Here is a 27,268-nt window from a genome sequence, read left to right as displayed (position 1 = left end):
CACATCAGATCACACAGCAACCTCAAAGGACAATACGAACTTAGGACTGTTTTTGACCATTCAGAACAACTGACACTCCATTCATTAGTTCAGATGGCCATGGAGGGCCGCATGCCAGGCTTGTACTAAGAGCTGTAAGAGCTGTGGGAACAGTTACCAATCAAGTCACCCCATCCCAACTCCTTTCTTTCAAGCTGCTGTAGTTGGGCTGGTTAACAAAAGTTGGGCCAGCCAAAACTTCCTCCTCTTCCTCCTGCTGGAGCGCTGGTCTGAAATATCCTGGGAAGGGTACTAAATTCCTCTGGCCCCTGCCAAGGCCACAAGCTGCCTCCTGAAATGCTCCAAAATCAAAAGGAAGAAATTCCACACAACACAAAAATTAGAAATAGTATTTATTACTTCCTGTTAAAATAGGGTGCTCTTGTGAGAATGTGCAAAAAAAGAGCCTTCCTACACCCTGGGCTTTCTCACTTAGGCTGGGACTGTTGATTCAACTCTCCTCTCAGTGTAGGAGGGAAAACTCTCTAGCTACTCCTGGGAATTTGGGCTGCACTAGCTTTAATTATGATGATTTGCATGCATTAAAAAATACCCAGCCTGACTATTAACAGGCAATCTGCCCCTGTGCTCAGTCCACCTGGCAAGACAGATGTGAATATGAAGTCTACAGCCCCATGCACAGGTCAGGACTAGGTGGCACCCTGGAAATTGGTGGATGTTCCTGGTTAGAGATCAAAGAAGATTCTAGTTCCTGGCCAATTGGTTGAAAACATGCATAGCGTTTTCAGTGAGGGACTGAGAATGAGGAGTATTTTGGGTGTAGTAGGGCTAGCAATCAATTGGCAGCACTCTGGCCACAGGTGGAATTTGGTTAGAAGCTACTTATTCCATCTTCTAATTCTCTTAAGATCCCTTGTCAACAAGAGTGAATTCAGGTTTTAAAATGGCACACCAAGTTATACAAGATGTCATTAAGGCAACGGTCTCATCAAGTCCACAGAGCTCTGATCCCACCATCCCCTATCCCTCACCCAGCAGGACGGTTTAGTCCTGCCCACTGCTTCTTCTTGATAACAGCTTCAAGCATCCAAAAGCTTCACACAGCCTTCAGCCTCATAAGTTGGGGGCGGCCCAATTAAGAAACTTCATGGCAACTTCAAAGCCGAGGAAGCAGGCCTGCAAAGGGGTTGAAAGGAAGAGTTAAGCCAGCAGATGTGACTACAGAGACCCCAGCAAGGACCAGAATCCCTCCAGAACCTCACTTCCACCCCAGATCAGGGAATCAAACAGGATTTTCTCATTTCTAAGAGAAAAAGAAAATGCATGTCCCACAAATGTCCACTTAGGACATGGTCAGATCTGGAAATCAAAGCCCCACGCCTCAGAGAACCCCAAGATCAGATCATCTTAACAGCTTTAAGAATGGGAGCAAACAAGGAGGCTGTCGATGAGGATGGAATCCGGGAAAACTGTGTCCCCACTCCAATCCAAGCAGCAGGAGAAAGTCAGTCTACCTATACTCATGCTCTGAGCCCCGAAAGGAACACACAGTCCCTGCCAGCCACTTACCGCATTGGCCGGGAAGGCTCGGATCATCACAGCATTGAACCCCTTGTACAAGGACGTGATTCCTTCATCCCGGATCAGTTCCCTCAGCACATCTCTGAAACCATTAGGATATTTCCCAGGAGGTGCTGTAGATAGAACCCAACTTTTAAGGCTTCAAGCAGTTACCTAATCTCACCATGAAGACCCAAACAGGGACTATCCAAGTCTCCCTACAAGGTTACAGCATCAGGTAGAGGACACCCTGCAAGACATCTAAGAGGTCCAGGTCACAGACACCAAAGTTTACCTTGGTGCAGATACAAGTGCCTGAATTAATCTCTCTGCTCATGTGGTGGAAGGAAAATGAATTTGACTTCTATCCATTTACTTTGTATTTAGGCCAAAATGAAAATGAGTGTAGTGTTCCTAGAACACAAATGACTGTGAGGGAGAGTGCTGACCAGACAAATGCTGAGGGCTGCCACAGAAACTGAGTAAGCTGAGAGCCTTAAGAGCTCTCTACCCCATGAGCAACCAGTTCAGGAACTATTCCAGCTCCACCCCTATTCCCCATACAACCCCGTCCACTTACCAGTCTGGAAGCGGGACTTGAGCACATCAGGGGGAATAGCCACAGCCCAGTTGAAGATTCCTGCAATGCCCCCAGCTACGAGGATTCGAGGCACACTGAGCTCACTGACACTGCAGAATACCAACCACAGTCCCAGTCAGACAAAGGCTGTAAGAGAGGCATCAGACCATCCCTCCTGTGGCAGACAGCGCAGTTACAGAGATGGAGAAACTGGCTGGAGGGAGGAGATCCAAGGTCAGAGATCCTGTGACATGGCGGCTGCCACTCCTTGTTTCAAATACTTGCTTGTTTCAAGTACGTGCTTCATTGGGTGAGGCACAGAGTAAGCATATTAGCTGGACCTCAGTAGCATCGAAAGAAGTCTATATGGAGCCAGAAGCAAGTCCCATTCTGCCTTCAGACCCACTCACAGGAAAAGGCAACCTACCCATGACTGGGCCAAGAGATTTCTAAGTTCTTCTGTTCTCCTCACCTCTTTCCTTCTGGAGTGAAGATATTTTTCAACCATTCATATGTCATGAAATACATCCCACTGGCTGGAACATCTGTGAGTGGCAAGAAAGAGGCAAATTAAATGAAGTAGATTATTATAGACTATGTGAAGTTCAGATTTCATGAATATAGGAGAGTTAAACTTGGCACTGGACCCTTCAAGGTATCCCAACCAGTTCCTTAGCAGTGTACTTCCTATTTTCAATAATTATCTTGTATAGATCAGCTGCTGCTCGGGACCTCACTGGTGTAAGTGAGAGGAAACATATATATAATTTCATCTTCAAAGTTCCCTAAATGACTCCCCACTGACTTACCCATTACAAGGAGCCATAACCACAGCTAGCATCTGACTTGCTTATAAGTACATTTCAGAATAAGGCAGGGCCTATCTTCCCTTTCCTGAAACCCCCTCTGCAGAACATGTCTCTTAAAACAAGGACAAGACTCATTGTTCCTAAGTCACTGCTTCTTCTCACTCATCCCTTCAGCCACATTTATTTGCCACTCACCTCCAACTGCTACTGTCACGATTCCACCCCTGAGGATCAGCCTCACAGAAGTATGGAAGACCCCTTCACCTTCATTTGTGTCCACACTGGCCAGAGCTGAGACTGCCTAAAACTGGACACACAATGCCAACCTGGACAGAGCTGTGGCCTACATGTACTGTGCCAAGGATAGTCTGACTTTTCAGGCCCTCTCTATCTCTGTAAGGTTATTTGTGACACATACATCCCAGGTCCCAACATGACCTCAGGTAGAGGGCCTCAAAGCTTACCTCGCATAAGAGTGAGTACAGTTCCTTTGTAGATGCCTCGGATTCCAGACTCCTGATATAGCTTTTTTGCACAATCCATGGTACCAGTATACTTGATTTCCCCTGAAGAAGCCTGAATCTGAGAAAGAGAAGAGGGTCATCCAGTTGGCAACAGCAATTTCAAAGTCAAAGACTCAGCAGGTTACAAAAGGTTATGAAGTGATACAATGCATTATACATCAAAGTAAGTATTTAGAAAGTACAATATTGGTATAAATTGCTATGAAGTGGGTCTTGGGCCTAACAGCCAAGAGTCTGAGGACAGCCAGGGGAATCCCAAATAATATAAAAGGACTACCAGAAAAAGAAATCCCATTCAAGAGAGCAATAAAATAGTGTGCATCAAGAAAATTATATAAGTAGGGCCCTGCCTGGTGGCTCAACGGATTAGGACACAGCACTGCAAGATAGGCATAGCCGCTCTAGTGCAAGTTCGATCCCTGGAGACCCACATGGTGCAGCGACCTCTCCTGTCTAGCCCTCTGTTCCCCTCAATAGTGTGTTTCAGTACATCTGCCTGTTCTGCACCCCACAGTGCCTCTGGTAGATCCTCTTACCACCACCACCACCACCTCTGGCCTGTATCCCAGTTCTTGTAGGCATAAATAAATAAATCTTTAAAAAAAATAAATTTGAGAATCATGAGTATACAGATTCTAAAAGTCATGAGACCAAAAAAAATCAAAGAAATGAATATAATAGGATTAAGATCTGTATATGTGAACATTAAAAGAATGAGAAAATGATGAGACATCAACAACAGACAGAGAAGGAGCAAGTAAGTAGAAGGAAAATCAGGTAAGAAGCCAGGTGAATATTGCATTTCAAGGAAGAAAAGGGATCAGTTGAGCCAAGCTGAATTAATGGATCAAGAAAAACTGAGGACCAAGAACTGAATAATGACTTAATGTAAAGCTTACTGGTGACCTTGACAAAAGCACTTTTGTTGGGGTTGTAAGGTAAATGACAGATTAAAGTGGGTTTAACAATTAGAAAAGGGGAACTAGAGACAGGAAGTAGGAAAAAAAACCTTTTTTTAAGGAGTTTCGATATAAAAGGGAGCAAAGATACGAAATATAGAAATTGATACAGGAAAAATAGAGAAGCATTTCTTTTTAAGGTTAAAAATACAAGCATTGGGCCCTCTCTGGTGGTGCAGCAGGTTAAAGCACAGCACTAAGAAGCTAAAGCCACTTCAGCATGAGTTCGATCACCCGGAAGTGACCACATGGCGCAGCAGACTTCTTCTGACCAGCCCACTGCTCCCCTCTGCAGCATACCTCCACGATCTGCCTGTTCTGCTCCCCACTGTCTCTGGTGAATTCTCTCATGGCCCCGGCACCTCTGGCCTGTACCCCAGTTCTGTATGCATAAATACAAAAATCTTTAAAAAAGAAAAAGCATTTTATGCTTTTACTACTGATGCAAACAATTTAGTGGAGAGTAAAAACTGAGACTAAAGGAGAGAAAAAGAAGAGTTTTTGATGTGACATCTGGGGTGAAAGGGTGGGATCCACCAGACAAACAGGGGAGAAGTGGTCAAGAAGAAGCATGGGCCATCTGAGTGGAAACACGCTAAGCAGCTGTGGAGGTAGCAGCAGGTGCCAGTGGGTGAGCAGACGCGGAGGCATCTGATGAAGTCCTCATCTGAAGGTTTCTGTTTTCTCAGTGTAGGAGGACACCCGATCATCCACTAAGAGGGTAGGAGTTGGAGAAGAGGGGAGAGGTACATAGTGGTAGTCAGCTAGCACAGTAGAGGAGTATGAGACAACAGTGCAGACGGAATCTCATCTAGAAGCAGAGAAGGACTCCTGGTGTAAAGTAAACAGAAAAAGCCATGAGGGAAAAGATTGATAAACAAACCTACTGAAAACAAACATTACTTTAGTCAAAATTAATAAATGGATTTCTGCTTCCAGGAAGTACCTTATCTTATTCTTCCTGTTAAGTGTAACCAAAAACCCTAGACATTATTTTAAAAGCAAACATGCGAAGACTCTTAAGTTTGGACAGAAGATGGCAGCCCAGGACTTGAGGGAAGACCTGGTGATTTCCTATTTGCTTATTTCAGACTTGAAGCTGAACAAACTGGAAACTCAGGAATACCAACAAGCACAGAACAAAAACGTTCTACTAAAAGTTTGCATTTCTGTAAACAAAGGACCAGGAAAGGGATAGACTAGAAAGACAGAAAATCTTTAGAAAATACTCTAGACCAGCCAAGGCCACCCACCCACCCACACACAAAAACCAGCAACAACAACAAAAAGTGTGGGCTCACCCTTTTACCTTTGTAAGTCTGTAATAAGGCACCCATATGGGGTTAGAGTGAAGTGAAGGAAGGTCAAGTAGGACTTCTGTCTCTGCTGGCTGGTAGCCAGTACCCTCCTGTCCTGTGGTGTCATGGAGCCACTGAAACTCCCACACTGACCCAGTACGAAGTAGCCCATATTTAGGTATTAACAGAGGCCCAGTGGGGAACTAGACTTCTACTTCTACTTCTACTGATGCAGTGGTATTATTATCATTTAAAACAGAAAGTTTAAATAAGATCCAGAATATCAACATAATATGCAAATATCCAAATTTCCATGGGAAATCATTTATCATACCCCAAATCTGGAAGATCTCACATTGAAAGAAAAAGAATAGATGCTAACATCAATATGACAAAGACAAAAGATTTATCTGATAAATATCTTAAAACAGACAAAAATATCTCAAGGGGCAATTATGAATGTGCGTGAAACAAATGAAAAGAGCAGAGAGCCATAGCGAAGACATAAAGTCTCAACATAGAAACAGAAGATAGTAGAGAACCAAATGGAAATTTAAGAGTTGAAAAATACAATCAAATAAAAAACCCAATGGATGGCTCACTCAACAGCAAAATAGGAGGGAAAATAATGTTGTTCTTTCTGAACAACAGAAAGAAAACAGACTGAACTGAGCATAACAGAATGCTATGGGCTCACAACAAAAAATCTGATATTTATGTTCTCAGAGTCCCAGAAAGGAGAAAACGTGGAACTGAAAAAAAGAAACTAAAGAAATAATTGTTGAAATGCCCCAAATTTGACAAAATATAAACATACAGATTCAAGAAGTTTAATGAATAATAAGCAGTATAAACCAAAATAAATCCACACCAAGATATATCCCAAGAACTTCTGAAAACTAAAGACAAAGAAAAACATCTTAAGAGCAACCAGAAAAAAGTCCTATTTTATTTATAGCACAAAGCAATTAGAATAACAGCAGAATCCAGGGAAGGTAGAACAAAGTAGCATAGTATCTTTAAGGTTCGGAAAGCAAAGAAACCCTGTTCTCAGTAAAAATATTCCTTCAAATAAAGAGGAAGTCGGCTTCAAGATGAAGGAAAACAAAGAGAATCTGTCACTATTAACATAACTAAAATTAAAAGAAAAAAATGACTAAAAAAAGCTCTTAAGCAAAAAAGGAAACAAAAAATAAATAAAAACTGAGAACAATAAAAGATAAATATGAGGAAGGCAAGAACAACACAGTAAACAAAAGTTGGGATATTATATAGTGATAATATGAAGTACATTATATTGTGACTAAAGGGTTAATTCACCAATAAGACACAGCAACCTTACATATGTGTGCACTAAAGAAGCTACAAATTATGTGAAGCAAAACTGACAGAAAAGGAGGAACTCACAATTATAACTGGAAATTTTAAGTCCTTCTATCCACAGTTGGTAGAAAACAACTAGACAGAAAATCAGTAAGGCTGGAATAACTCACCAACACCATCATCCAACAGGAACTGATTGTTTTATAGAATTCTACCAGATGACAGCATAATACACATTCTTTTCAAGTGACCATGGAACATAGACCAAGACAGCCCATCTCCAGGGCCATCAAATTAACATTAAGAATTGAAAGAATTTAACTTATACAGATGATGTTTTCTGATTACAATGGAATCAAGTAGAAGACAATTATCTCCAATAACTAGAAAGTAAACAAAATCCTTCTAAGTAATCTGTGGGTCAGAAAGGAAATTAGAAAACATGCTGAACTGACTGAAAAATGAAAATACCATATATTGAAATGCAATATTGAAGTTCTTGTACAACAAAGCAAAGCAATGCTGAGAGGAAAGTTGATAATTAACCTCATTGACAATTTACAGCATGAAAAAGTAAAATGATACACATTTATCACCTATCAAACTGGCAAACTGGTTATAATTAGCTGTGGTAGAGTCTGCTGCATTGACAGGAATAGAAAGCAACAGGCCTTTATAGAAGGGCCATTGAGTAATGTGTGTTAAAAACCTTAAAATATACATACCTTTACACATTCTAATTCTGAATCTAGACACTAGTCCTAAGAAAATAATGAGGTGTATGTGTAAAAACTTTCAACAAAGATATCTGCAGTGGTACGTCATGAAAAAAGAATTAATAATGAAAAAGGACATAGAAAGTGATGCTCAAGGAAAAAAGCACACAGTAAAATGATACAAGTGAAAAAGAATGGAGCATATTACCCCAATTCTATTTCAAAGAAGAACATGTCTTAATACATATGCCTACCAAAAACTAGAGGAATTCACACAGAAACTTAACAATGGTTAACTCAAAGAGGTGTTATGAGTAATAAATACTATTTTTTCCCTTTGTGAACCTCTGCAGTATCAAAATTTTCTAGCAAGAGTTGTATATTAAATTAGTTCCCCCACAGAAGGAAAAACATAGTAACATTTCTTTTTCAAAAGGATCCCTATGTGGTAAGGAGCCTGTGTTCTGCTGGAGAGCAAGTCAGGCACTCTAAAAGCACTGAGGTTTTGGGCAGTTGGTAGGGACAAAGGATACGGTGGCAGGAAGAACCTCCCTTCCACCTCTGACAAGACATGACTTAACCTTTCAGAGTTGCTGAAGTCGCTGCTAGTAAGGGTGGATAAGCCTGGGCTGACATGTCTTAGGTGTGTCATTTTGGTTTGTTTGTTACACTTCCCTGATTCTGGATTCTACTGTGATTGATTGCTTCCAAGCTCCTGGAAACCTTGGAACTGTTTTGCACACCTTATCTGATGTCTTTATGAAGGGTGAAAGGACATAAACATCCACACAAAATTGTGTGTTTAATGGGAAAAGCTATTGACCTGCCACCACATCACAGCCCCCTTCCCCAGATCAAACTTACCTGTAACAAGCACTTGATCCGTTCTCCAGGGGTCATGATTCCTGTAGTAAAAACTCCAGATAGCATCCCAGCTGCAAACAGTTGGGGGTAGCTGTGTTGGAAACAAAAGCCAGAGGTGAGTTCATGTGACTAACCACCCACAGTAAAGTAAATACCAGCAAAGAGGGTAACTTTGTAAGAAGAAATAAGTACTTGGACTGGGTATGCTCCTTTCCTATCCCCAAATACCACTGCAGTGAGGCGAACGTGGCAGGGCTGACATTCAGGATTCAGAACACAGTAGGATTGTGGGAGTGGGGTGCTGATGGCATAATCTTTGCTCTAGCAGAAAGGTACAGCTGTGAGCTGGCACAGGAGCTAAAAGACGAGGGACTCAGAGAGGACGGGTGCCAGGTCATTTGAAATACCAATAGTCAAACACAGCTTCAAAAGAAACCCTCACATACCCACATTTGGGGCCACCTGTGACTGCAGAAGCTGGGCACATTCACAACTCCCCTTCTACTTTACCATCACCTCTAGCTCTAGACTCTTCTCAGCCGAAAGTAAAGGCATAAACAATCCTGTGGTGTCCTGGGCTTCGTCACTCAAGTTCCAAGTCTGGCTGGGTCCTGCGCTGTGGGCAGTCATTCCTCGAGTTGTCAGCTAGACAACTCACACTGAGGGCACCGAGTCATCCCAGAGCCCTTCAGAGTACCCCCATTCCAAGGGGTCCATGTGCATTAGCTATTTTGTAAATTCTTGGTTTTAATTCTAACTCATCTGCTTCTTTATACTGAAATCTAACTTCTTAAAGCTTATTAAAAGGAAATATGATGCTAATAATGTATTTCATTTAAAAAGAGAAACCAGTATCTGAAATAATTATTAATTATATAGTAAAAATGAAGTGAAACAAAAGTTGCAACCTTTTCTGGTCCGAACCAGATGATGGAAAACAAAATTGTGGCTGTCACTGCTGGAGTACCAGGTGCTGCTCATGGCCTTTTGCACACATCTTAGCATTCTGATCTCCCAACAGCCCTGTGGGGTTTGATGTTTCTAATGTTCACAGTAAGCGATACTGCTTCACAGAAAAAATTATAATAATTGTAAGGGTTCCCTCCCCTTTTTAACAACCAAAATAGTACGTTTATTATTAAGAAATAATAATTTTTTAAAAAAAGGAAAGAAAAGGACACTGGCACAGTTACAAGTAGGAAAAAGAGTTTAGTTTTTCCTTTTTGGTTCCACGGGCAAAGGAAACTCAAGTACCTGCCCCACACAGAGCTCCCAGGAGCCATTCCGGTTCTTTCCTTTATTTCATGTCAAACCACTGGGCAGAACAGCATCAAGTTCTTCAGGTCTTAAAGTACTTACCTGAGTACATCCTCTGGGGATTTCTGTTGCAATTTCTTCCCCAAACCAAACCCAAAGAAGCACACAGCAAACATGGGGGTGACCCCGATGATGGGAGCAGCCATGCCCCGGTATAGTCCTGTGATGCCCTGCAAAGAACCACAGGGGTAGAAGTTGGTTACACATACTGCCACCTTTCACACTGCTGAAAGAGGAAGCAAGTTGATCTAACATGTGGCTTCTTTCTCTCACCTCTCCTTCAAACAAAGAGAAGTTTTAAAAGGAAGAACATCTTTACATTTATCAGAATAGTTGTCCTCTTCTACAATGCTGGAAAAATTGAAAATAGCTTCCATTCTACAAGGCAATCTGACAGTAGCACACCCTGTCAGCAGAAAATTTCTGCCCAGAAGTATATTCCAAGGAAATACTCAGATGTGTGTGTGTGTGTGTATATAGACACAGAAACAGACATATGTGTAAGTACATACATACACACACACATATATAAAATGATACCAGGCATTTATAAGATACCAACATTTTGTATAAAGGTTTATTTTTATTTATACATACAACATAAACCAGGGTGTAAGCAGATTTACCAGAAACAAATTGGGGAGCAAAACAGGCAGATCTACTGAAACACACTGCTGAGAGGAGCAGCAGGTGAGGCAGGAGAGGTCTGCTGCACCATGTGGGTTCAGCTCCCTGGCTGGGGATTGAATTTATGCTGCAGTGGCTAGTGATAGCATAATAGCTGAGACTTTAATACCAGTGCCACCAGGGAGGGTGAAAGTACCAACATTTTGGAATGAATGTCCTTAAAAGTTCCCAAATAGGCAGTTCTTCAGACCACCTGTGACTATGCAGGTGTTTCTTTTTCCTTTGCAAAACAGCAGTCGGAGCTCTCCTGCCCACCTATCCCTATTCAGGTACTTCTTTTTCTTTCTCCTTTTCCTAATAAACCTGTCCTTTTAAAATGTTTTTGAAAAAGTTCCCAAATAGGAGATCAATGAGACAAATCACTGAAATTCCATGAGTGGACTATCACGCAACCATAAAATCACATTGTAACATGAAAACAGACTCCTAAGTGGGAGGGGGGGAGTCTACAAACAAAATATACAGTGATCTCTCTTGGGGTGAGATTACAGGTGATTAAGAAATTTCCCAAAGGATTTTTTAATTGTTAAAAACAGTGCTAAGACTTCAACCAACATCATTTGGTAATGAAAGCCAAAATATAGACTGATAAACATATATATTTCAATCAAATAATGTTAATAAGCCAGATGTTCTTTCCAGAACCAAAAGGGCACAACTATACATGGCAACAACTCAGAATCTGCAAAGGTCTAATAATGCCATAGGCTACAAGCAGACTCTGGTAACAAAGGAGAGGCGCTAGACAAGAAAGGTGAGTGAGAAAGACGGTTCAGAGGTTGATGTACAAAACAACACAGAACCAAGCTCTTCCAAAACTTCCCACAGCTCCTCACCTGGGCTTAGATGGATGCCTAGATCCTGGGGGGCAAGGAGCAAGCCCACATCTCTCAGCACCTCCTCTATCCTTCCTTTCACTATTTTTGCCCACCTAGTTACACAACCTGGACTTCTGTCTGGCAAATCCAGAAAGCAGAGAGCTCTGCCTGGTTCAGCAAAAACCATGGACACATTCAAATAGGAACTTAAGGAGGCCTATTTTATTCTGCAAGGAGTTGGGTTTATACATGCCATTCTCATGAGGCCTCCTAGCACCCAGCACACTGTCCAGCTGTCAAGCAGGTGCTCATAATGTTTGCTGACCAAGAGGTATGTAAACCTACTTTTCTTCCACAAGAGCAAAGGACTCTGAATAGACCTGTGGTCTCTCTGAAACACTGGTCAGATGCCACCCGGGGAAGCACAGATGAAAGGAGCACCTTACAGAAGAAAAGGCAGCACCACCTCATACTTGGTGGTTGGGTGGGCCTTTCTCCCCAAATCTTGCTTCCACATCTGGGTCCTGCGGAAACCCTGGGACTAACTTCTCCCCTACCACTGAACTCATTACTTACCAGCATCCCTTCTTTATCTGGGTGATACCTGCTTCTCAGTTTCTGTATATTTAATAAAGATTATCTAACAATAGAGTATTCATGAGAGTTTATTTTAGGAAGCAAAGGAACAGTTGTCAAGAAGGCCTTTTCACACATATGCTAAAGAAGTGAGTAAGCACTAATAACTCAAACTTTTTAAAATCCCATGTTTTCAGTCAAAGAACTATCTTAAAAAAAGTATTATGTAATGGGCCCTCCCTGATGGCACAACAGGTTAAAATGCAGCACTATGAGGCTCTTCACAGCTACTGGGCACACATTTAATCTCCAGCTGGGGAGCTGACCCACATGACAGCAGACCTCTCCTGACCCACCCACTGCTCTCCTCAGTGGTGTATTTCAGTCAATCTGTCTGTCCTGCTCCTTACTCTGTCTCTGGTGAAGCCTCTCACCCCCTACACCTCTGGCCTACACCTCAGCTCTTGTATGCATAAACAAATAAATCTTTAAAAAACAAAACAAAAGTATTATGTAATCATCCAATAACTTGAAACCAACTTGGTGTCCTTGCCTGGGATCTGGAGACTCCGCTGGCCTTTCTCATTGTTCTGGATGACTTTTCCTCTAGACTTTACATAAATTTCTGACACTGATCCCTGTAGAACTGATTGAATCAGATTTGCATTTTCTTCCATTTCATTCTAATTAATTCTCACTTAGTCCTTGGGCTCTAATTTCTGTCTCTCAAAAGAGAGAACTATTTTATTAGCGTCCATCATCCAGATAAAATGGTAGCCAGAACTATCAGACTCTGGAGCAGGCAATGACATAAGGGTATAGGAGAGCACAGTGAGAGCAGCAGAACAATACTTCACCCTAACCCCCAGGGAGTAAACAACCAACTCTGTGAAAATGTCCTTTCAGTAAGAGTAATGCTGAGTACCAAGATACCATACCTCTCTAACAAGAGTCTTCCGGAAACAGTCAATGGTCCCAGAATACATGGGAGGCTGTCCAGGTGAACTTGGGGGCTGTGTCTGCAGTCGGACCTGAAACCATAAGTTAAAATACAATCATTTTCAAGAATTGGATGCCTGCGGGTCAGATGCTATGATTCACCTGTCAAAGCCTAAAATAATCTGTACCTGTGTATATGTCTTCAGCATTCATGTAATCAGCTAGATTCAGACTTCTCGTCCCTCAAACTCATTTCAACTCTTTACTCACAAGGTAGTAGTATTATGCTTTCAGAGAGAATAACAGTTCCTCTGATTTTCTCATCTGCTCACTTTCATTAGTGAAATATTTATTTACTTATGCATACAGAACTGGGGTACAGGCCAGAAGTGCAGGAGTGGTGAGAGGATTCACCAGAGGCACAGTGGGGAACAGAACAGGTAAATGGATAAAGTACACCACTGAAGAGAGCAGCGGGTGGGTCAGGAGAGGTCTGCCGCACCGTGTGGGTCACCTCTCTGGCTGGGGATCAGGCCTGTGGTGAAGCCTCTGCAGTGAGCTTCACGGTGCTGTGCTTTAACCCATTGCGCCACCAGGGAGGGCCCCCGGATTAGATGCGTCTTACCTAATGGATCTCATAATGACTCAACAGGATAGGTATTCCCTGTTTACAAATGAGGAAACTTGAGTCCAATGAATTAAGGTGATTTGCCAGTAATCAGACCTCGCTGATACATATGCAGTGCAATGTAAATGGGTTGAGAAGATTCTCAAAAGAGTCATTTTGGAGTGAGGTGGATTCAATCCTACTTTTCTTGGTCCTCACCCTTATCTAATACTTCAAAACTGTGTTTCTCTTTAAGTTTCTATTCTTAGTACTCCCTTCTGTTTCCTTTATTATTTCAGGCATTCCCCAAGGCTTAAACTATAGTCATCTGGTCCACTATTACTTTCACAAAACTCAAATTCCAGGGCTTGAATCAAAACTCAAATTCCAGGGCTTGAATCTATGCTGGGGGATGATAATTATTCAGCCATCTCCACATCTTCTCTCCTGACCTTTAGTTTCCAAATTCCTGGAGAAGCAAGCCCTACACAAGTCTCCTATTTGCTTCAAATCACCTCCAGAATCTCACCTTCCTAATGTCCAGTTTATGCCCCTGGATATCTTTTTTAAGATTTGAAACCTGAGCTCCACCTGACTACTTCCTGTTGCTCTTCCTGCTCATAAGAACCATGTCTATTGAAATGGACCTTCAAGATGTCTCCAAAATTAAATTTCTTCTTCTCTGAGTCTTCTCCTAGACCACATCCCCACCTAACCTATTCAGTATGTTGGGTTTTGTTTACGTTCGCTAATTATTTGATATTCTTCCCCTTCAAAAGGTGAATTCTAACTTCCCTCCCTTGAATGTTGGTCACATTCAGAGACTCAACTTCTAGTGAATAAGAATACCATCTAATGACGCTACAAGACTGCTATCACTAGGCAATTAAGATAGACAGTTTCTGCCTATCTATCTCAGGTTATTTATTCTGTGGAAGTCAGTCACATTGTCATAAGGCCACTCAGCAGCCCAGAGAGACCATGTGCAGAGGAAAGGCCTTTGACAACAATCAGCACCAGCCTGCAGTATGTGAATGTACAAGGAAGCCAATCTGTGTCCCCAATATTTTTGGAGGGGACACAGGGGGCATGGTAAGTAATTCAGTACTATTTTTTGAAGACAGCTTTATTAAGATATAATTCATGTACCACAAAAATGACCCATTTAATGTGTACCTATACAAAAAAGTGCACAGTTCAATGGATTTAATATATTAAGTTTGCAAACTTCCTGACAGTCAGTTTTACCATATTTTCACCACTCCAAAAAACCTACCAGTTGTTTCTTTTTAAGAATTATTTTATTTACTTTTGCATACAAGAACTGGGGTGTAGACCAGAGGTGCAGAGGGTGAGAGGATTCACCAGAGTGGGGAGCAGAAAAGGCAGATCTATTAAATACACTACTGAGGGGAGCAGTGGGTAAGACAGGAGAGGTCTGCTGTGCAATATAGGTTAGCTCCCTGGCCAGGGATCAGGGATTGAACTCATGCTGCAGTGGCTGGCGATAGTGCTGAGACTTTAACCCTTATGCCACCAGGGATACCCTCTCTCAATACATTTCAATCCCTGGCAATCATTCATCTACACTGTCTCTATGAATTTGCCAGTTCTTTCACACTTGTCTTCTTTTACTTAGCATGCTCTCAAAGTTCATCCATGTTGTAACACAGGTCAGTTTTCATTCCTTCTCATTAGTAATATTCTATGTTCACTCTGGTAGCACATACACTAAAACTAAAAATGACACAGAAAATTAGCATGGCCCCTCTGCAAAATTTATTTGCATTTCTATATTTTCTCTTTTTTAAAATTTTATTTATTTATGCATACCGAACTGGGGTACAGGCCAGAGATGCAGGAGCAATGAGAGGATTCACCAGAGGCAAAATGGCGAGCAGAACAGGCAGATGGACAAAGTACATTGCTGAGGGGAGCAGCGGGTGGGTCAGGAGACCCACCCGTCTGCTATGCCACCTCACTGGCCTGGCTGGGATCCAACCTGTGCTGAAGCAGTGGCGACAAGCTTCACAGAGCTGTGCTTTAACCTGTTGCGCCAACAGGGAGAGCCCTCATTTCTCTATTTTCAATGTTATGGTGCATGATAAAACTGGACTTTTAGTGGAAAGTTTAACATATATTCATATATAGATTTTCAATGATGAACATCTGAAATTTAAATAATGTTTTAATGCAATGTTACTTTACTTTCTTAAATGTGAAAAATATATACTAATAATTTTAATATAGTAAAATAATATTCCTCTGTATAAATATGCCATATTTTCTTTCTTGTGTTCATTAGATAAAGGACATCTGTACTTTTCCACAATTTGGTTATTATGAATAATATTGCTATGAATATTTGTATAGGTTTTTATGTAGCTAACCCAAGTTACCTGGGTATTGTATAGGTTAGCAATATGGATATACATTCATACACATACAAATATATAGTATACACTTAACACAGAAACACAACATTTATGACAAAGATATTTATCATAAGAAATTGGCTCACTGATTACAGAGATGAGCAAATTCTAAAATTTGCAAATCCCAAATCAGTAAATTAGAGACCCAGGAAAGCCAACAGAATAGTTTTTGTACAAATCTGAAGACCTGAGAACAAGGAGGAGAGCTAATGGTGTAAATTACAGCTCAAACATCAGGAGGTTTGAGACTGAAGAAGAGTCAATGTTTCAGGAAGGGTTGTCAGTTTGAACATGAAGGCAGAAAGAAATCAGTACGGCAGCTCAATCTCCAGGCAGGAGTTGACCCTACTTACTGGAGTGTCTATCTTTTGTTCTGTTCAGATATTCAACTGTTTTCATGAAGGCCACTGGCTTTAGGGAGGGCAATCTGCTTAACTCAGTCCATTTTCAAGTTTTAATCTCATCCAAAAACACTCTAATAGAAACAGCAAAAAAATGTTCCCATGGTTCAGTCAAATTGAATATAAAATTAATCATCAGCTATATACCTAGCAGAGCTGTTATATCATGTGTTAACTCTATGTTTAGTCTTTTGAGGTACAGTCAGACTATCAAAACAGGATGTACCATTTTATAGACCCACCAGAAGTGTATGAGGATTTCAATTTCTCCACATCCTTGTCAACACTTTTTTATCATCTGGTATAGGTGGTATCCTATGATTTTTCATTTGCATTTCTATAATAGGTGATGATGTTGAAACTTTTTAAAATGTGCTTATTGGCCTTTTGGTTTGGTTTAAAGATTTACTTATTTATGCATACAAGAAACTAGGGTTCAGGTCAGAGGTGCAGGGAGTAAGAAGATTCACCAGAGACAGACTGGGGAACAAAACAAGCAGAGTGACTGAACTGCACTGCTGAGGGGAACAGTGGGCAAGACAGGAAAGGTCTGCTGCTCCATTTGGGTCAGCTCCCTGGTAGGGGATCAAACTGGTGCTGCAATGGCAGTAGAGCTTCACAGTGCTGAGACTTAACCCTCTGTGCCACCAGGGAGGCCTTTATTGACATTTGTATATCTTCTTTGAAAAATGTCTTTTCAAGTTCTTTGGCCACTTTTCCCCCCTTAGTTCTTTTATTTTCTCTTTGTCTATTTTTTACTAGGGGTTATTCATCTTTTTATTATCAAATTCTGAGAATTCTATATATAGTCTGGATACCAGCCAATGCCTGCAGCCTCACAAGAAATACTGAGCCAGACTACCCACCTAAGTGGCTCCTAAAATCATACTTCATAAAGACTGTGAAAGTTAATGGATATTGTTGTTTTAGGTCACTAAGGTTTGGGGGTAGGTTGTTACAGTGCAACAGATAACTGATATACAGTTATTTTTCCTGCTGTGTTTTAGTCCTCATGCAAATTCTTCTCATGTTGCTATCATACTAACCTTTCCAAAACAGTATTTCACCATGCTGTCCCTCTATTTCTTAACAATCTCTCATTCTTGTATTTGTTTTTTTTTAAAGATTTATTTATTCATGCATACAGGAACTGGGGTATAGGTCAGAGGTGTGGGGGGGGGCGTGTTGAGATGATTTACCAGAGACAGAGTGGGGAGCAGAACAGGTTGGATAGACTGAAACGCATTGCTGAGGGGAGCAACAGGCGGGTCAGGAGACGTCTGCTGTGCCATTCAGATCACTTCCCTGGCCAGGATCCAACTTGTGCTGCAAATAGCTTCAAAATGCTGCGCTTTAACCCCTTGCACCACCAGAGAGGGCTGGCATTCTTGTATGTGTTAGGGTCTTACATGCCACACTAAGGAAATCACTCTCTAGGCAATATATGTTATATACAACTGTGAGGACATCACTAAGTTGGTCCCTACTCCTTTATATCCAAATCCTTCATGGTCTGGCACAATTTCCCTTAGTCAGAAGGGAAAAGAAATGGATCAAAGCTTCTGAAAAAGCTATACCTGCCCTCCTAGAGTCCAGAATGAGTCTAAGCCTCCTTATTCCTCCAGCTAGGACTCAGCCTTCCCTCCAGTCTCTCACTGAGTCCTTGCAAGCTCCAGCAATCAAGTACTATAGCGCTTGCCTTCTCAAGCCACAGCTCAGTCACACTGGAACTCTGAAGTACCTCTAGAAACCCACCTGACTCTGAGGAATGATTTGTGTTTTGATTTAAGCTAAAAAGAGTCTTTCTGACTGCGGAAAATGACAATGAGAATGTATACTTCGGTATAGAAGTCATTAGTCCCTTCCTAGGAGTGACCAATGATGGGGAAGAGCAAGAAGATAAAGAGATAGACACAACATTTGTATGAGGCTGAAAATAATAAGAGTTTTGTTTACTTTAAAGAGAGGACCCAGATATCTGGAACTAACAAGATCTCTGCCAACATGAATGAAGAGTAGGAGTAGATGTCAGACAATTCTTCTTTACCAGTCAGTGCTGCTTAGAATAACCATTTTGTGGGCCCTGCCTGGTGTCACAAGGGGTTAAAGCACAGCACTATAAAGCTATGGGCAGCCACTGAAGTTCCAAGCCAGGGGGGTGATCCACATGGCACAGCAGACCTCTCCTGTCTTGCCCATTGCTCCCCTCAGCAGTGTATTTCAGTCAATCTGCCTGTCCTGCTCCCCACTCTGTCTCTGGTGAATCCTCACACTCTCCCCCCCACACCTCTGTCCTGTACCCCAGTTCTTATAGGCATAAATTAAAAAAAAAAAATCTTAAGAAAAAAAAAGAAAAAGAACAACCACTGTCTGGGAAATACAAACATCTTGTTTCATGTTTCACTGTGCCCCTAACTAGTCCGGTTGGTTTAATCCTTTTCTTGCTGTATAATGACTGTACCTCCTTTTCTACATGAAAGGGGAGCAAACAGTCTGCTGTCCAAACCTGCTAAGTGTAAATGCTCTCAAAGCTATCTTCCCATGTAGAAAGTCCAACTGACATTCTAACAAACCCACTTACACAGATTTCTCACTCTAAAATTCACAGGGCATCCTGGCAAAGATCTTTTAATTTCCTCCCACTTGTGTCTAGAAAAGATTAAAAGTTCAGTATGAATTTTTCAATGTTAAGTTACAGGATCTGGACTTTGGCTTTGCTGAAAGTGTGCAGGGATTAGAGCTGAGACCTCATTGAGGAATATCAGAGAACATGTCTTGATGACTTTCTTCCTTTCGAAAGCTTATTTGACCATAGATTCCTCACCTGACAGTTTTGAGGATCAGCAGGAACCTGGGCAAAATGGTCCCTGAAAGGGGGTTCAGTTCCTGAGGGCATAATTGCTTCCCACAGGAGGATACTCAGGTTAACATGGGGTTGACAGCTTGAAGTAGGCCAAGTCCCTCCCTGGGGCAGGAAAGGAGCAAAGGAAATGAGGCTGGAGCAGCCTGGTCATAGGAGACTTCGCCAAAGATTGTCTCTAGAATTGCAGAGCCTGGGTCTTTAGCTCTCTTCCTGAGGCTGAATTTATAAATCAACTGTTTCAACACTATGTAATGTTAGAATTGGCTGAAATCAGAGCTTTGGAGGAGGCACTTTTTGCTTTCATTCCCAAAGTAGCACAAAGGTCAAAAGAGGCTGCAGGACGGTGAGCAGTCCTGGGGGTAGGGGTTGCCTATTCTGCATTGTCAGGCTCTTTGGGGAACCGCTTCTCCAGATCCCCAAAGAGGTGAATGGGAGATTCCCCAGATTTCACACTGAAGCTTCAGCTGAATCCCTTGGTCAGGGGCCTCTTCTCAAGAGACTCTGTTTTCTGCGTCCCTCTCAGGCCTCCTCCCACAGCCCGAGCCCCAGCCTCCTCGCACCTTGACTGTGTCCAGCGGGTGCCCCACGAACACCAGGCACATGCCGCCAAAGCCTCCGGCCAGCAGGTTCTTAAGTGGACTGATGGGCTTCGCCTCGTCTGCCATGGTCCGTCCTTCAGTGTGTCTGTCTGTTCCCAGCCGGTCCTGCTCCACTGCCCCAGCCTCGCCTTCTGCACCGTCGACCTTTCACCCACTTTCTGGTGGGCGGGGTTAGAGGCCGGGGCTTGTCTGGAGGAGGACCAGGATAGCTGGGCCCGACTTCCGCCTCCCAGGTTGCTTCCGGTGATGATCCCGCCTCCTGGTGGGTGTGGCTTGAGGGTAAGCCTGGCAGTATTTGCGAGTGCGGGACAGATGGGTACGCTCCTCGTGAAAGTTTTCCGACCTTAACTATTTCCTCCTACTTGATTAATTTCCTTCTCTGTCCAATTTCTAATATCCGCGTAAGTCGACTGCGCCCCGCAACGTACCAGGCGCCCTTCCATGAACTGGAGACACTGCACGGCACACGGGTGCCTATCATTGTGTTCATAGACCATAACAAAGAGTGAATAATGCAGTGTGTCAAATAGTCATAATTGCTATGGAGAAAAACATACAAAGCCAATTAAAAAGTATGGGAGACTAGTAATTTGCAATGTTAATTAGGTGACTAAGGGAGGGTTTCACTGACAAGGTGACTGGATTCAAGACCTGAGAAGGTGAAGGAGCACTGTCCACAGATTTGGGGTGGAGGTTGAGAGGCCTTTCAAGAGAGGAAAATAAAACAGGCAAAAACCCCGGCCTGGGCCCGAAGTGCTCTGCCTGGCCATTTAACGATCCACAGACTGACCTTTGTGGCTACAGCAGAATGAAGGGGAGGAAAAAGAGTAGCTGATTGACATGGAACACAGGTATATCATACCCGGCTTTGTGCCACTGTGAGGACATCAGCCTATTCTCTAAAATGAGAACCATTCTGGGGTTTTGAACAGGCTGTGACGTTTTCTGACTTATAAGTTAACAGGATCCCTTTAACTGCTAGGTAAGAATAGACAGCAAGAAGCAAGAGAAAGCAGGGAGCCCTGAAGAGCTGAAGGTTAAGGCTAGAGATACTGACTTGGATTAGGGTATAGTAGAAGTGTTGGTTTAAAGTATTTGGGTTCCATATACATTCTGAATGAAGACTCTAAAAGGAATTGTTAGTGAGTAGAAAATAAGATGTGTAAGAAGAGTTTAAAATGATGCTAATCTTTTTTGCCTTATTGATAATGTAGTGAATCCAAGTATTCGCTACATTATTCTTTCACCATTTCTGTATGTTTGAAGATTTTCTAATTTTCACATATGTTTCCTTGCCCAAGGTAACATGCTAGGATGATCCCAAATAGGGATTCTAACCTTGCACATCTGTCTCCCCATCCCACTCTCTGTAGCCTACTATGCCAAAACCTGTGATAGAAAGTTTTGGATGGTTTGAACAGGGAAAATTTATCTTTTATGCTTTTAAAAGATCTTTCTGGACAATGTATAGAACAGATACCTGCAAAATAACATACCAAATAGGTCGGTTCTACTTTTGGATAGCAAGGAAAATCTGTGCTCCTCATAGCAATTTTATTTTTCTGATTTGTGCATCTTCTAGAAGAAAGTTCCTCAGCTGCATGACTATGGGTCTCCTTTACTCACTGTTACACTTAACATGGTGAATTGCCTTTAGCTGGGTTCAAAGAGAGGCATTTTTAAAAGGTTATGTGGCAGTACGTATCACAATGTAAAATGAACATAACAGTTTACTTACCAGTTCTATTCCAAGGACTATAACTCAAAGCTTTTTCACAAACAGAAGTCCATTCAGGAATGTTCACTGTAATATTTGTAATTGTGGCAAATTGGAAACAGATGACCTGCAAAAGGAGAATCATCAAGAAGATGACAATATATTTATATTTATAATAGGAAATACTGAGATGGGGGTCCAATACAGTGGAAAGAGAACAGGCTCTGAGAGAGCTAGAGTGAGACTCTTACCTTAGCTACTTTGCAGCATTATGACTTTGGGCAATTACCAAAAACCCTTGGGCAAAACCTGTCTGTCTTAGTTTGCTCATTTGTGAACTGGAGCTAAGAATAACAACTTCTACTAAATGGAATCAGAATTATATATAAATTACTTATATATATGACATAATGAAAAGAGTGTGTAAAAGTGTAACTGTAAGATATATATATATATATATGTGAAGAGAAGGTCCGGAAGGACCTGGAAGAATGTGCAGTAAACTCTGGGCAATGGCAATAACCCTGGATAGAGAGCTGCAGGGAGTTCATGAGAAATTCACATATTGCTATTTATATTGTTCTATATGAAATGTTTATATTAATATATTTATATTCGGGCCCTCCCTGGTGGTGTAACAGGTTGGAGTGCAGCACTGCAAGGCTGGCCTCAGCCACTTCCATGCAAGTTTGATCCCTGCCCTGAGGGTGACCCATATGGCGTGGCAGACCCTCCTGCCTGCTTCTCCGTTCAGCAGTGTACTCCGTCAGTTGGCCTGTTTTGCTCCCCACTCTGACTCTGGTGAATACTCTCACTGCCCCTGCGCCTCTGGCCTATACCCCAGTTCTGTATGCATAAATAAATCTTTTATATATATATATATATATTCAACTTTAATGTATCAATTTACTAATAGTATAATTAATACAATTATATAATCAATAAAGGTAAAGATGAGTAAGATAATAGTTATATGCTTGAGCTAAGTCTACTTCAATAGACTTTTTTTCCAAAAAGTAACCACATCAACATGTGTTCCACTAGACATACTTTTCTTATGGGTGAAATGCAGTTTGTATTCCCTGATGAAGAATGGGACTTCATTTCCTCCCCTTGAACCTGAACAGAACTTTGTAGTTGCTTAGACCAATAAAATGTGGTAGAAGTAATGTTGTTTGATTTCAAACCTAGGTCATAAAAAGAGATAGTTTCCACTTGACTCAAAGACACATCCTTTGAACCTAGCTACTATGCTATCAGGCCATATGAAGAGGTATTCTGTATGTGTATTCTGGCTAACAGTCCCAGCTAATCTCTAAGGTGACAGCCACCATCAACCATCATTATGTATGAGTAAATAACTCTTCCTGGGATTCCTGTTTTCATCCTTTTGAGTATTTTTTAAAAAGATTTATTTATTTATGCGTACAGAACTGGGGTACAGGTCAGAGGTGCAGGGGCCAGGAGAGAATTGACCAGAGACAGAGTGGGGAGTAGAATAGGCAGATGGATGAAGTACACTGCTGAGGGGAGCCCTCAGCAGGTCAGGAGAGGTCTGCCATGCCAGGTGGATCACCTCCCTTTGGGCCTGGGGCTTGATCTCACCCTGAAGGGGCTGCAGCTCCCTTGCAGTGCTGAGCTTTAACCTGTTGCCCCACCAGGAAGGGCTCTGCTAAATATAATTTAAAGGGGTGTTTTATCCAAAGAAGTTAAATAAGCACACTGGATTATGGTAAACTTTTATGTTGCTAATACATACAATTCATCACCTTGTATTATTTGGTACTACTAATTTCACTCCAAATTAATTTGGGGCTTTGTAACATTTGATTGCTTTGTAACATTAGATATATGCTGAGTGAAAATGGATGCTGAAAGTTATATATAACATATGAACACATGCAACAAGCAGGAACTCTCACATAAGGTATCTCGAATATAAGCATATAAACAACTTGTATATAGGTGGAAATGGTTTAGGTTATCTATGGGCTTGCACATGGAGTCTGGCGGCTTCCTGGCATTACTGACATCACGAGATTTCAACTGCTGTACAGCAACTAAGTTTCCACGGCTCGTTCTACGAACAATACTTGACAAGACGTCCTAGGAGGTACTAGAAATCACAATGGTATGCCCTATAGTGTATGAAGAAACTGTGTAGCAAGGCAGTCATATTCAACCTAGTCCGGTGAAGGAGAACTGGGCGGCGAAGCTGGCAGCGGAGAGGGAAGTAAAAGCCCAGCTTGGTGGTCCAACCGGCTACAGCCTCCGACCGCAAGCAGCTATTCCCGGCGTTTGTAACCGACCACCCCAGACAGCGGCAGGGAACCAATCCTTCATCCACTCCTCAATGGTCAAGGGGTCTCCTCCGTGCAGACACTCCAGTACAGAGGAGTGAGAAGTCCACTGAAAACAATGGGTGAAAATATTGGTTAAAAACATCCCGCGGGCGGAGCTGGTAGTCGGAAGCCGGAAGAGATGCCCTGAACACCTCCAATAAACGCTCTCCTCGGCTGCCTCCCGCTACTGTCGGTGCTGCCCGTGCTCCGGTCAGATTCAGGGTTACAGCATCGGGTTGCAGAGTAACTGCCGCCAGAAAGCGTTACCACTCAGCGATTGTGCGACCCCAGCGACCGCGGAACGACCCCGGGCCGGAAATGACGCAACAGCGCCGAGCACTTCCGGAGCTGCGGAGTCTGCTCCTCCGGAGGAAGCAGCGCGGGCCTTGACCGGCGCCGGCCCGCAACCTCTGCCGCCGCTGCACCTGGGTCCGATCTCTGGTCGGACCCGCCCCGGACTGTCCCACCCGGGCTCAGCGGCCGCGAGGTCGCGACTCCCGGTAAGTGCTCGGCGCGAGTCCGGGCCTTGTTTACCCTGGCGGGCCGGGGGAGGGAGTGGGTTCTCCGCGCGCCTCCCTAGCCGGCCCGGGCTCCGCCTTCATCGCCGCCCGCGAGGCCCGGAGTCCCTTGGCCACCGGTAGACGGTCTCAGGCCTCTTCGTCGCCCCAGCCGTGGAGAGGCAGCTAAGGGCTGCGGTCGGTGCGGGCTGGTGCCCGGCGTCTCTCCTTTCCCCCTCCACCCTGTGCCGTCTCAGCTCGCCGAGAGGTCGGAGGCCAGCGCCTCTGACCCACGGGCGCCGGCGCATCTAGGCCCTCCCGTGCCGAGTGCGCCTGGGAAACGCGCCGCCTTTGGGGCTCCCCATTCGAGTCAACATTGGGAGCTCTCAAAGTGCCGTCGGCGCGGTTAGTTAACGTCCGCCTGTGGAGGGGCCCCCAGCGCGTGGGCCCCGTGTCCTCGCGGTTCTCCTGGCACTTCGGAAGGGACTTGGCCCAGGAACTGCGCTGCTGTCTCGTCGGACGCTGTGTTAGTTGCGGGAGAGGCAGCAGCATTCTGATGACTTCATCTCAGTAGTAATCTTGCTCTGTCCCATAGAACTTTGTGCGACAATGAACGTAATGCTGTACTTTCGCAGTCTAGGAGGGTAGCCACCTGCCCCATGTCGAGCATTTTGACTTGTGAGTGAAAAAGCACATTTTAAACTTCATTTAACTTTTAAAATTACGTTTTAATATCACAAGTCGCGAGTGGCTACCATATTAGGACAGAATAGGTATGGAAACTTAAGTTGCTGATTTATATTTTTGTCAGGTGGTTTTCTGAGAAGATCAGTATCATGACTGGAGTCAATAAACATTATCATACTCAAAAGTCTGTGTTTTATTCTTAACCTATTTTAAATCGAGAAATCTGCAGCTTGGATCCTTACTTCAGAGTGGGTTCTTCTGAGTGATTTTGACTCTGGAAAAAGGTGATTCCTTTCCTTTCCTGTCTTAGATATAGGAACGACATTTAATATTTAAAGAAAATCAAGGCATCACCATCATTTCTTTTAATAAGGCAGTAACATACTGGTCCTTTGGAGCAATGTCTGCTCTCTAGTTCAAGTAGAATAGGGAACTTCGAAAAGATGAAATGCTAAGTTTTTATTAAAATCTGATCCACAACACCCAGTAAGTACAGTATTTTAAGTTTTGGAAGGGAGGCTGAAGTTTTCCCTTGCGTCTTAAACATTTACTTGTTAAGTCTATTTCTGTGGTCAGCTGCTTAACCAAATCCTGGGGAAAAATCCTTAGAATATGAAAAACATACCCTTTCTGGTTCTGGGAATAGTTCTGTGGATAGAATCAGGTTCTTGGGGTGAAGGGGAAGAAGTTGTTGGGGAGCTATGAATTCCTAGAGGAGATGGATCTGATGGAAATATGACTGGGCTCTGCAGTTCCCGCAGTTTGGTTCTAGGTAAGTTACATAACCTTTTTTGAACTCTAACTTCCTCTTTTGTTAAGGGAATCATAGCTACTTCTTAAGGTTGTGATGGTTTAATGAGAAATCTGTCTTGAAATTGGCTCTGTTGAATGACAGCTATTATTGGTAATGATATTTTGTAGATGAGAGCAACATTCATAGATTGTGTTTGGCCACGGAGCACTGTCTTAAGTAAGCAGTTAAAAGAAAAAGGTTTATAATCGATTATTCCTCTACTGTTTGGGAAGTAATCTTCAATTATTGCTTGAATTTTAACTTTAGTTTATATCTGTCTATCTTCAAGTATTTGTTTGGAACTTATAATCTCTGATTTTCCAAGCAGTTCTAAGGGATAAAGAAAAAGACATAAAATTTCTAATTGAGTAAGATAGTACCTAGCTAGTCTTGGATAGTGGAATTTATATCGCTGAGAAAGCCAGATACTCCTTCAGCACATCAGAAAAGAGTTAGGAAATGGGTGTTAATATTGCCTAGTGGGCATCCTATTGAAGACATTTTTTATTTGAAAATAAGTTTTTCATGAGTTAGGTGAGATCTGAAATCTTTGCGGCAATCTAAGTGTTAAATTAACACAGTGGAGATTACTTTATAATAAAAGTCCAATTTTAAGTCAGTTATAATTTACTTTCTCAGCCTGTATGTGATATATAGGTTGACATTGTGGTAGTTAATTTAGAGAAAATGAATGATAGGATCAAGGTGGTGGGTTTTAAAAGTAAGGGGGGGAATTTGCATCTGTTTCAGTTAACTATGCACTGATAACCTAAGTTAAATTACTTTCACCTGTTCAGTTTGAATACTTTCTTGTTTTAATGTACCACTTACCTTGTGAACATAGTTTTGACTTGGATTTCTACAGGACTTAAAATGATGTTGTATTGCTGCTTATCCTTCAAAAATGCCTTTGCTTTTTAAAAATTTATAAAAGTAGGGGTCCCTTTTCATAATACATAAATAGAATTCTTTCTTTTCGTTTTAGATGGAAATCATATGACATAGAATATTTGGGTGACATCTTCCTGAAAGATTTCCAAGAATAACAGGTATCTTTTAAATTTAAAGATAATTTTTTTCTCCTAAAGGAAAATTACATAAGTTCATTTGTGAGTAGGTGGTTGGTTCTACAATACAAAACAATTTCTAAGAAGTACAACTGCAGATATATTGCTGTCTTCTCACTAATATGACTTTTTAAAAATTTTGAGCATTTATAGTTGACATCAAATTTAGATTCAGTGATCTTTTTATTATATCATTTTAAAGTGACTCTAGTCTTTTAGTATTCTAGTTGCATATTTAGTACATTTTATTTGTCTCCTCTAATTTTTTGAAGAGAGTGATTTATCTTTTT

General features: G+C 42.2%; 2 protein-coding genes across 5 annotated transcripts in view; one reads left to right on the top strand and one right to left on the bottom strand.

The window, feature by feature from the left end:
- Nucleotides 1-386: 386 nt before the first annotated feature.
- Nucleotides 387-24,150, bottom strand: SLC25A20 (solute carrier family 25 (carnitine/acylcarnitine translocase), member 20). 2 transcript variants are annotated; one of them, XM_012720328.1, is made up of 10 exons: nt 23,776-24,150; nt 21,614-21,719; nt 12,970-13,062; nt 9,993-10,120; nt 8,634-8,724; nt 3,414-3,531; nt 2,613-2,685; nt 2,141-2,250; nt 1,570-1,694; nt 387-1,176 (listed from the first exon to the last, which is right to left on the bottom strand). In XM_012720328.1, the coding sequence occupies exons 3-10, from the start codon at nt 13,015-13,017 to the stop codon at nt 1,114-1,116; spliced, it is 756 nt and encodes a 251-aa protein (XP_012575782.1). In that variant the 5' UTR covers nt 13,018-13,062; nt 21,614-21,719; nt 23,776-24,150; the 3' UTR covers nt 387-1,113. The 2 variants fall into 2 exon arrangements, with proteins under 2 accessions (XP_012575782.1, XP_004676250.1); XM_004676193.2 differs by lacking the exons at nt 21,614-21,719; nt 23,776-24,150 and adding an exon at nt 19,837-20,291.
- Nucleotides 24,151-24,295: 145 nt separating this feature from the next.
- The window catches only part of ARIH2 (ariadne RBR E3 ubiquitin protein ligase 2), a 50,332-nt gene continuing 47,359 nt past the window's right edge, over nt 24,296-27,268 (top strand). For 2 of the 3 annotated variants that reach the window (XM_012720327.1, XM_012720326.1), the window contains exons 1-2: nt 24,322-24,434; nt 26,897-26,960. The gene's annotated coding sequence lies outside the window, so the exon portion shown is untranslated. Of the gene's footprint in view, nt 24,435-26,896; nt 26,961-27,268 lie in introns of all 3 variants that reach the window. The other variant, XM_004676191.2, reaches the window with a different exon arrangement.

The sequence above is a fragment of the Condylura cristata genome, unplaced genomic scaffold, assembly GCF_000260355.1.
Source record: "Condylura cristata isolate star-nosed mole 26May11 unplaced genomic scaffold, ConCri1.0 scaffold00004, whole genome shotgun sequence".
Taxonomy (NCBI): Eukaryota; Metazoa; Chordata; class Mammalia; order Eulipotyphla; family Talpidae; genus Condylura; species Condylura cristata.
Note: the sequence above shows the minus strand (reverse complement) of the source record. Positions and strands in the feature narration are given on the sequence as shown.